This window comes from Lycium barbarum, chromosome 1, assembly GCF_019175385.1.
Source record: "Lycium barbarum isolate Lr01 chromosome 1, ASM1917538v2, whole genome shotgun sequence".
NCBI lineage: Eukaryota > Viridiplantae > Streptophyta > Magnoliopsida > Solanales > Solanaceae > Lycium > Lycium barbarum.
In genome coordinates this window covers 152,951,251-152,961,959 of record NC_083337.1, presented here as the reverse complement: position 1 = coordinate 152,961,959, position 10,709 = coordinate 152,951,251, and the positions used below count along the sequence as shown (strand labels likewise).

The window sequence follows — 10,709 nt, the reverse complement described above, 5'->3', positions numbered from 1 at the left end:
ATCCCAAAATTGTTCTGAGTGGTGTTATATACGTCCCTTACATTTGTATAACATCCACCATTTCTCTTCTCCTTCATCCATTTCTACCACTTAAATTACCAATTTCTCCAAAAAGCTAATGGCCTTCATTTATACGCTAAAAGAAGGTGATTTTAGGGACTGCTTTGATTGGCCAAGACGGTTAAAAGGTTCTCTTAAACACAGAGACAAAATGTTTTACTGAATTTATTATGGAGGTGCTAGGAAGTAGGAAGATACGAACAACAGCAGATCGCAATCACCATAATTATGAAACATAAATAATGAATGATTTAGGAATGATTTAGGACCACTACTGCAGGTAAGAAAATCAGTCAATATACATGTTCATTTCAACATGATATAGGCAACTTACTAAGCAGCTTCCTATTACAAATGAGGCAATGAGCTTTAACCATCTCCAAGACCCAACTGACACAGTGTTTACCGTTTACTTCTTGACTTCGACTGCTAATTGCATTAATCATCTCCAACGCCCAACCAATGCAGCGTCTACAGTCTACTTCTTGACTTCGACTGCTAATTGTATTACTCATTCCATGCATAACTAAGAGACGGAATGGTGGGCCTTTTTCGCTGTTTGATGTGCATACAGTTTACTGAAAACGCGTAAGTTAAAAGACTCTGGTACGACCGAGGGAAAACATTTTTTGAAAATATTTTTCAATTCCTTTACGTTTGGTTAGCCACAATGATTTTGAAAATATTTTTTCTAGGAAAACAAGTTTTTTAAATATGAGATAAATGATTTTCCTTATAAGAATAAGGAAACCAAGTTCCATAAATGACATTCAATCGTCATTGTCTCCTCCCCAACCCCAACTCTCACATGTTGACCACCCCACCCCCTCCACTCTCACTCTCTACTCCATAGTGTTTTCTTAGATTATATATAAATGCTCTTGGAACAATATCTTTTGTATACTTACCAAACACTAGAAAATAAACAAGAAAATCACCTAATTTTTCATTAAAAAAAACATTTTCCTTACTGCCAAACACGCCCAAAAACATATATATGGTGCATGGCAGCCTAAATTAGAAGGTAAGTTGAGAGGCAATGACTTCTACTACTTTGGATAAATATTTACCGCACTAATAAGTGTTAAGACACCAAACCATATAAACTTAGTATAGTTGAGTAATGTAATGAAGTAAGAATGCATGTAAGTTAACCCTGGTGTGTGTATAAATTCGAACATAACCAAATAATTGCGTTGCCCAGAAAGCTAGACTTCCCTATTGATATGAAAGCATTGAGGATTCCTTTCTCTGTACCTACACTGCAATATCAATCCATCACCAAAATTTGTTCCGGGAAACTTTTTTTTTTTTTTTTTTGGAGTAAATTTGTTCCGGGAAACTTCTCGGCTTCTTATGTAAAACTTGTCGGGTTAATCTTTTAGAATTGTAGATTCACAAAAACCGAAATTTTTAACTACTACTTTTGTTTTGCACGGACTATACCTCAGAAATATCTCTAAAGACTTTTCCAACACATTGTTCAAATGCCCCCACCAAACGTTAGCAACAGGAGAACAGAAACATTAACTTCAACTTTGTCCTTTCCTTCTACATTAATTATGGTTTGGACTTTTATTAGTCAAGGTCTTTACTGATCGAAGTCTATAGAACTCCCTGATTCGGAAGCTATATATCCAGAGCCTCCCATTGTGAGAGCTGTAGAGGACATCTTTGCAAGGTAGTTACTTGCACAACTCCTTGTCAAACTCTGAAACTACCTTTTTTTATATAAGGAAAACTCTGAAACTACCTACCCAGAGTCTTTCAAATGCAATCTCCAAAATGCCACTTGCTTATATTCTTGATTCAATTAGTCTCCATCATTAGCTTTTACCACTACATAACCCCAATAAGAGGTGAAGATGAAACTGGTGTTGTAGAAGTGGATGTGGGCATAATTCTTGATCTGAAAACAGATGTGGCAAAAGTAATGCACACATGTATCTTACTGGCACTTGAAGATTACCATGCCGCTAGTCGCAGTGCCATTCGGATAGTTCCTCACTTGAATGATTCGAACAAAGATGATGTTGAAGCAGCATCTGCAGGTAACTTCAGCTGCATATATATTAGCTCATTGATTTACTACTTCTGTTAAACTAGAATATCTTCTTCTTTTTTGAATAAGCTAACATTTGTATTTCATCCAAGAGTATCAGCATATCAACTGCTGCTCAAGGTACTTTACAAGTAAAACCACAAGCAGTGGCCTGGGGGTAAAAGTCAAATTACAATTTACATATTGCCTAGAAATCCTACCAAATCTCCTATCCCCCCCTCTATATCTTGTTTACATCAAAAATACAAGAGACTAAGACATTTCATTTTTACTATCTGAATAGCGTTTTCTATCATCAAATTGTCTTGAGTTTCTCCCCTTCCACATTGTCCACCAAATACAAGCTGGAATGGCTTGCCACCAGTCTTCTTGTGCATTTCTTCTTCCAATTGCATAAGAGTTCTAAAGTTGATCTTGGTAATACCCAATTCACCCCAAGTATACAAAAGAACATGTGCCAGAGATGTGCAGTTGTCTCACGATGAAGGAATAAATGCTCATTTGTTTCTGCATTTTCCCCACAAAATTAGACATCTTGAGCATATCTGTAGACCTCTTCTTTGTAAGGCCTCTTGTGTAAGACAAGCCCTCTTCAAAACTAACCAAACAAAAGCAGAAACCTTATATGGCATTTTGACTTTTCAGATAAATTTCCAGTGGCCAAATCAGTGATGGGTTCACAGCCTTGTATTTCTCCTAGTATAGTGACTTGACAGTGAAACTCCCTTCGCTGCATAGTTTCCAGATCGGAATGTCTGAGATATTTGTGGTACCAGTGAAGGAATTAAGCAACAAAAGTAGATCTGACACTCTCCCTATTTCCCAGTCATTCAATGCCCTTCTAAACACCAGACTCCATCCTTGTTCTGTCCACATTTGAGATATTTTTTCATTCTTTTGGACTGATGATGTGTAAACCTTGGAACAAAGTTCTGAGATTACAATGACCAATCCATTGATCTTCCCAGAAAGAAGTTTTCGCCCCGTCCCCCACCTTTATGCTCAAATTCTCCCTACATTCATTCAACATTCTTCTAAAAGTCTTCCAAACACTGCATCCATAGGTAGCATACACTTCATTTGTTGCCCATTGTTAAAACTAGAATATCTTACTCTCTTTGCTTCACGAGTCAGATATACTCCGGTAGCAAGTGATTCATGCCTTCTTTGCACAATATGTCCTCTTTTTCCAAAAAGTTCTTTTGTTTCCCTTTGGTTTTGCTATTTTGGAAGGAATGTTCAGACAACTTCTTATACTCTAATTGTGTCTGCAGCCATTTACTTGCTAAAGGATGTCCAAGTACAAGCTATATTTGGACCCCAAACGTCTACACAAACTGATTTTGTGATCGACATAGGCAAGAGAGTAAAAGTCCCTATACTTTCTCCAGCAACAAGTCCTTCACTTACAGTCAAGGAAAACCCCTACTTCATCAGAGGAGCACTTCCTTCTTCAAGCCAGACTAAGGCCATTGCAGCAATTGTTAAGAACTTTGGTTGGAGGGAGGTTGTAGTCATCTACGAGGATAGCGCCTATGGAACCGGGATAGTTCCACATTTGACTGATGCCTTACTGGAAATCAGCACTTTAGTCTCCTATAGAAGTGTTATTTCTCCTTCAGCCAATGATGATCAAATCCTCAGGGAGCTATACAAGTTGAATACTATGCAGACCAGAGTCTTCGTTGTGCACTTGCGACCATTACTTGCCAAAAGCCTTTTCCTCAACGCAAACAAAGCCGGGATGATGAGCGAAGGATATGCATGGATCATCACAGATCTGCTAACGAGTCTTCTGGACTCGGTAGATCATTCAGTGATTGAGTCATCAATGCAAGGTGTTATTGGTCTAAAGCCTTATGTTCCAAGAACCAATGAGCTTATCGATTTCACCAAGAGATGGAGAAGGAGATTTCGTCAAGAGTATCCGAACACGAACACAGTAGAACTCAATGTTTTTGGGCTGTGGGCGTATGATGGAATCAAAGCATTAACAATAGCAGTAGAAAAGGTGGGTGGCACTTCCATCCCAAAATTCAAGAAAGCAGACACTAGAAAGAACTTAACGGACTTGGATGCACTTGGAACCTCAGAGTTGGGATCTCTGCTCATTCACTCTATGAAAAACATAACGCTAAAAAGAAGTCTAAGTGGTGATTTCCGCCTCATTGATGGAGAATTGCAGCCTTCCCCATATGAGATTGTGAATATAATTGGGAAAGCAGAGAGAACAATTGGATTCTGGACAGAGAAAGATGGAATTTCATGTAAACTGAAGATGGTTCCTAAAACAGCTGCTAAGTGCAATAATAAGCAACTAGGAGCCATAATTTGGCCCGGTGAATCTCATATTGTTCCGAAAGGCTGGGAAATACCCACAACTGGGAAGAAGTTAATGGTCGGAGTTCCTGCCAAAGGATGGATGAACGAATTCATTGAAGTGAAAAAAGATTCAAAAACCCAAGCAGTAACTGCAACTGGTTTCTGTGCAGATGTCTTCAAAGAAGTCATCTTATCTTTGCCGTATGCTCTCCGTTATGAATTTATTCCATTTCAAATACCAGATAGCCCCACTTCTCCAGACTACGATAATCTTGTCAAAAAGGTCTCTTCTAAGGTAACACCAAATCCTTGTGTAAATTGACCTCCTTGGCTGAATACATGCGCCTTTTCTTATCTACTTTTTGCTTTTGCTTTGGCTGAGGAAACCAACCATAAATACTTAATTAATCATTGTTTGCCTTGAACAGGAATATGATGCAGTTGTAGGTGATGTGACCATTTTAGCAAACCGATCCGAGTATGTGGATTTTACGTTACCTTTTACGGAGTCGGGTATTTCAATAGTAGTGCCAGTAAAGGATGATGACAGGAAGAATATTTGGATTTTCTTGAAACCTCTAAAGAGCGAGCTTTGGATAACAACTGGAGCATTCTTCTTCTTCATTGGTTTTGTGGTTTGGATACTCGAACATCGTGTAAACAAAGAGTTTCGAGGACCCAAATGCAAGCAAGTTGGGATTATATTCTGGTTTTCCTTCTCAACTCTCGTTTTTGCTCATAGTAAGTCTCTAACTCAAAACCAAATTCTATATGAAAGCTTTAGGATTTCTCTTTGTTTCTTAACCAATCATATATATGGCTGCTTTTTTTTTTTGGTGAAGTAATTAAAATGTATTAGAATGGCATCAAGAAGATGCAGAGGTTACAACTAAGCATAGAAAATCATATATATGGCTGCTTGTTACAGGAGAGCAGGTAAAAAGTAACTTAACAAGATTTGTGATGATTGTGTGGGTTTTCGTGGTTCTGGTACTGACATCAAGTTACACGGCCAGCTTAACATCTATGTTAACGGTACAACAGCTCCAACCTACGATAACAGACCTCAATGATCTCATTAAGAATGGAGAATATGTTGGGTATCAAGAGGGTTCCTTTGTCAAAGATGTCTTGAAGCGCATGAAATTTGATAGCTCCAAGTTCAAAAGTTATACCACATTGGAAGAGTATAATGATGCGCTTTCAAAAGGAAGTAAAAATGGAGGTGTTGGTGCAATTATTGATGAACTTCCTTATCTCAGACTCTTTCTCAAGAAGTACTGCAGGAAGTATATTATGGTCGGTCAGACTTACAAGACTGCTGGCTTTGGATTCGTAAGATTCTCCGCATCTTTAATTGGAAAGGTTCCATAACTGAATCTATTTTACCCAATCTAATTCATTTTTTCTCCAAAATTTCTTGCAGGTCTTTCCAAAAGGGTCACCTTTGGTACCTGACATCTCAAGAGCAGTCTTGAGGGTGATGGAGGGAGAGTTTATGAATAATGTAATACAGAAATACTTTGGGAATGAAACAGATTGTTCACAGAAAGACGGAATGGCTATAACATCTGATAGCCTCACGCTAGATAGTTTTAAGGGCCTTTTCCTCATAGCTGGTGTATCAGCAGGTTCCGCTCTTCTCATATTCTTCCTCATCTTCCTTTATCAGAATAAGGAAATCTTAACGACTGATGACTCAATAAGACAAAAGCTTTCTGCCATAGCAAAGGTCTTCGATGAAGAGAAAGTGAAACCTGATTCTAAGTCAGAAATGTTGGGCGAAGGCAATGAAAGCCAAATGACTACACTGTTTGCAGCAAATGCAGCTTCCCCTGAAACATTGTCCTACCTTCCTTCACAAAGCCCAGAAAGAACTGCATCACCTCCATATGAAGGATTCTCTACAACAGAACCTGGAACTCCAGTTCAAGAACCCATTACAAATGAAGTGAGATGGCAGATATAACTGCTAATACAATTATGAACAGCCCAGGATAGATTGTATACTGATGCGCAAGCGCTAGAAAAGTTAGACGAGGCTACATTATCACCTTGGCCATAATATTTGTATCAAGAGTTTAGGTAGACAGGCAAGATTTAAGAGGATATTTTGGCGCTCTTGGCCATAGTATTTGTATCAAGATTTAAGAGGAAGAGTTTAATAGTACCAGTTAAAAAAAATAAAAAAGATTTAAAAGGAAGAGTAATACTCCCTCCGTTTCAATTTAAGTCAACTTATTTCCTTATTAGTCTTTGCCAAAAAGAATTACCTCTTTCTATATTTGAAAATAATTTATCTTTATGCAATAATTTATAGTCACACAAAATATATGCGACTCATTTAGCACTACAAGTTTATAAGCCTTCTCTTGTTTCTTAAACTTTGTGCCCAGTCAAATGGATTCACACGAATTGAAACCGAAGGGAGTATATATTTACTTTAAATGTCTTAAATAATTCAACTCCAAGTTGTTCGGGACAAGACAGACAGAGAGAGAAAACTACATAGGTTTGCTGATGCAGCGCGCTTAGCGAGCTAAGTACGGCTGGTTCGAGGAGATTACCACGTATGAGCTACGAGCTATCTGTCATGGTCGTGCATTAACATATGCTTTTCTTGATAACCAATATATCCCTAATGGCCAGTGGCCCACGGTTTGAAAATCGGTGAATGATGGACTCATCCTTCTACCCAACTCCACTTAACTAGCTTTTTGTAGGTCACATGGATTCGAACCCGTGACATGCGTATAACCCAAGCATCGCGTGTAGACCAAAGACCTCGTGGTCGTGCATTAACATATTCTAGCAAGCCTCAAACATATTTCCAAAGCATTATATTGGAGTAATGAACAAAGGAAAGAGTGCAAAATTCAAACCATGAATTTTAAGGTGGCGCTAGCATTTAAATTTAGAAGATTTGGTTTCGATAATTATTTTGGATGCAAGTTGTATAGGTAATTTTTTCATTAGTTTTAGTTTTGTATTTAAAAAAATAAAAAAAATGGTAACCTGCATTAGTTTTAGGTTTTTAGTTCAAACTCATAAGAGATAAAGCATAAAACAATTCCACTCTACCCTCTTCTTCCTTCTTACCCCTTTTTATTAACTTGGAACACAGGAAGCAACTCACAAGTATGCTTAGATGACCAAGGTAATTATTTTCTCTTATGTTCCAAGAGAATCTTCAAAGGCTCAGTGAGTTAAATTAACCAGGTGAACATTGAGATTGATACATTATGATAGCCCGGACAAGTTTCCTTTGAAAACAGGAAATAAGTCACTTGACAACAGAAGCAGGTTCTAAAAAAACAATTATCACAATCGCATCCAACAAGTATAAATCAAGGTCTATTGGCTATATTATTAGCATATCAATGTTTTATGCAAGCTCCGCCAGACGAGCACCATACACAATGCTAGGACAGTACAAAATTCAGTTGAGAGAAGAAATAAACCCTGAGATCCAACCTTGTTCTCATTCTTCAGGAGAATCTGAGCGGATGGCTGTTAAAAAACCAGCAGAAATGTTTATCAGTAAGCAGAAAGCACGGTTATAAGACAATAGAGCAAATAACATCCTCCATGCCCCATCCCCTCATCTAAAACATTAAAAAAAGAAACGTATGTAGAAAAATGGAATTAATATTTTCAGAAGTGCATACATCACATGACAATGCAGACATGACATTTCTTAAAGATACAAAGGAGACACAAAAAAGCTAAATTCCTATTTACCACAATTCATTTGTTTATGACTTTGTCATGTGTGAGAGGTATTCCAGTTAAAGAACGTGTATAAACACAAACAGAAGCATCTCTGTACATCAATCGTGTACATTGATTTTTTTATTTTTATTTTGATACAGAATCGTATACATTGATATTAATCAGCAGTGACCCGTGCTGTCATTATAATGATCCTCCACTTCTTCCAATTTCTCTTAATGAGTCCAACTTCCAGTTCAAATTCTGACCTTCTTTTTTTTTTTTTTTTTTTTTTTTTTTTTTTTTTTTTTTGGATGAAGTAAGTAATTTCATTGCTGGCATCAAGTGGATGCATAGTAGTTGCAGAAGTAGAGTAGCAAAAGGAACTTATCATCTCCAGTACATGTCTAGTTAGGAGCTAAGGAGTTGATAAAGTTCATAAAGGTAACAGGGGAATCTCTTGGGGACAAGTGAACCCAACTATAAAAAAACATAAGACATTTAGCTTTTAAAGATTGGCAGTTCAAATTCCAACCTTGTACTAAGGACAAAGGAAACGAAAGGAAACACTTTTTTAGAAAAGGGAAAAGAGATGAAACAAATTATGTCATGAAACATTTCATCTTAAAATGTTGAGACTACAAAGGTATGATGAAATTGTATAAAATGATATCAAGATGCACACTTTACATAAGCGATTAGAAGTGAGGAAAGATTAACCTTTTAAAAGAGGAGTGGGATAATCAAGAAAGAGCACAGGAATAGTAAGCAAGCCAGTGGACTTTTCTTAAACAAATGATCAACACTAGACAACCACAACTTGGGGAATATTTGAAGGCAGTGAACGAGTTGAATGAGTTCAGAGTTCAGACAAGCAATTTAGAGAGACAAACAGCACAGAAAGCATCTGCAAATTCTAAATAAGTATGATTCTCAGCACCACAAAGTCTGCCCACGTTAATTATCAACCATTCAAAGTTTTAGTGGATATCCACATGCAAGTCAGAACGAGTAAAAGCTTTCATAATCCACCAAAAGGGCAACTCGACTGGATAAACCACTAAAATCATTTTCGTTTCAAGTACTTGGTTATCTATTTCGTCAGTACAAGAGCTTAATCAGAACATTTTCATGTCTAGGAGCTAAAGATGGACATTTTCAAACAAAAGAAATTAATGCTCTCTGCCTAGTTATTAGATACGCATATTGTCCAACTGATTCTAGCGAGAAATTGAGGAAATCTCCTCTTGATTAATACTTCCTCCGTCACAATTTATGTGGCACCTATCGGATTTCGAGATTCAAATAAGTTTTTTTTTTTTAAACCATAATATATGTCTTTTAAATATTTTGAATTGTCAATTATTGTGACTTTTAGTACTTTTTACGTAGTTTTCAAATATGTAAATTTCATATCAAAAAACTTAAAGATTCTTTGTCGGAATTCACGTCAAAATTAACAGATTTGACTCTCGAAATCCAAACTGTGCCACATAAATTGGGACTGGGAGTAGAACGGTTTAGAGAACAATTGCGCCAGATATGCAACAAAATTGATAGTATAATATTAACATGAATCTCATTGCATACTCCCATATGAACATAAAGCCCTAGATTTAGAAATGCAGGCCTATTAATCACATTTAAAAAACAAAAAACAAATATGCGAGTTAAATTCATTTTTGAATCCCTAGAATGAAAAGAATATCACTAATAATAAAGCAATTAATGAAACATTAACTTGAATCAACACATAAAATAAGGAAACAAAAGATCTGAACTGAACTTTAAAATTTCCTGATTGAAAGGGGAAAAGGGAAACAAAGAGAGATGGCTTACTAGGTTTCTGAGGCTTGCCATCAGCCCATTTGGAGATGGTATAATGGACCTTCTCACGGCTCAAAGCTTCGGATTTGTAAGGTTCTTTAAGGCACTTTCTGACCAGATTGGCGCATAAGTTTGAGTATGTTATGTAAGTCATCCCTGCTGACCTCCAAAACGGCGCCGCTGCGTTTGAAGCCATTCTCTGTGTTGTTTTCACTTTCTCTTTCTCGCTGCGTTTTTCTTTGTCACAGATGAGATGAGTACCTGAGACCTACGCTCAAGACCCTGTCAATACTTGGAAATGTATAATTAACAAAAATGGTCCTTTATATTTTAGTGTAGGTTCAAAATAGTCGTTTAAGTATGCACTGAATAATTTTAGTCCTTTAAATATGTTAAAAGTTAGTAACACTATTAGCCTCAATGAAATATTTACCGGACTATATTTGTTAGATTTGAGGGAAATTGTAAAAAAAAACCATCAGAAGCCCATACTTAGAGGTACATTTTTTATAGTTTCTACTAGCTTTTATTTATTTTTAGAGTTTATTGCAACTTTTGAGGTGTAATTTTTGCTAATTTTTATATTTATTTGGTGCTCAGTGCAGCTTTTGAGTTGCATATTTTATAATTTGATGGGACTTTCCTAGTGGTTATGGTTAAAACTTTTTTTTTTCATAATTTCCTTCATATGTAACGGACAAAGTTCAATAAACTTAAAAAACTAAAA

At 36.7% G+C, this 10,709-nt stretch overlaps 2 protein-coding genes across 2 annotated transcripts; one reads left to right on the top strand and one right to left on the bottom strand.

Annotated features, from left to right (window-relative positions):
- Nucleotides 1-1,288: 1,288 nt before the first annotated feature.
- LOC132645008 (glutamate receptor 2.8-like) lies at nt 1,289-6,693 on the top strand. The gene is made up of 5 exons (XM_060361740.1): nt 1,289-2,111; nt 3,397-4,739; nt 4,873-5,185; nt 5,373-5,779; nt 5,871-6,693. Exons 1-5 carry the CDS (start codon nt 1,832-1,834, stop codon nt 6,411-6,413), a joined length of 2,886 nt encoding a protein of 961 aa, XP_060217723.1. The 5' UTR covers nt 1,289-1,831; the 3' UTR covers nt 6,414-6,693.
- Nucleotides 6,694-7,650: 957 nt separating this feature from the next.
- LOC132645015 (ATP synthase subunit epsilon, mitochondrial-like) lies at nt 7,651-10,274 on the bottom strand. The gene is made up of 2 exons (XM_060361750.1): nt 9,995-10,274; nt 7,651-7,954 (listed from the first exon to the last, which is right to left on the bottom strand). Exons 1-2 carry the CDS (start codon nt 10,176-10,178, stop codon nt 7,926-7,928), a joined length of 213 nt encoding a protein of 70 aa, XP_060217733.1. The 5' UTR covers nt 10,179-10,274; the 3' UTR covers nt 7,651-7,925.
- Between the last annotated feature and the right edge of the window lie 435 nt (nt 10,275-10,709).

Coding starts and splice junctions, on each gene's coding strand:
- LOC132645015 (XM_060361750.1), bottom strand. CDS start 10,178: ATGGCTTCAAACGCAGCGGCGCCGTTTTGGAGGTCAGCAGGGATGACT. Junction 7,955..9,994: donor TGGCAAGCCTCAGAAACCTA/GTAAGCCATCTC, acceptor GTTTTTTAACAG/CCATCCGCTCAGATTCTCCT.
- LOC132645008 (XM_060361740.1), top strand. CDS start 1,832: ATGCAATCTCCAAAATGCCACTTGCTTATATTCTTGATTCAATTAGTC. Junction 4,740..4,872: donor TCAAAAAGGTCTCTTCTAAG/GTAACACCAAAT, acceptor TGCCTTGAACAG/GAATATGATGCAGTTGTAGG. Junction 5,780..5,870: donor AGACTGCTGGCTTTGGATTC/GTAAGATTCTCC, acceptor AATTTCTTGCAG/GTCTTTCCAAAAGGGTCACC.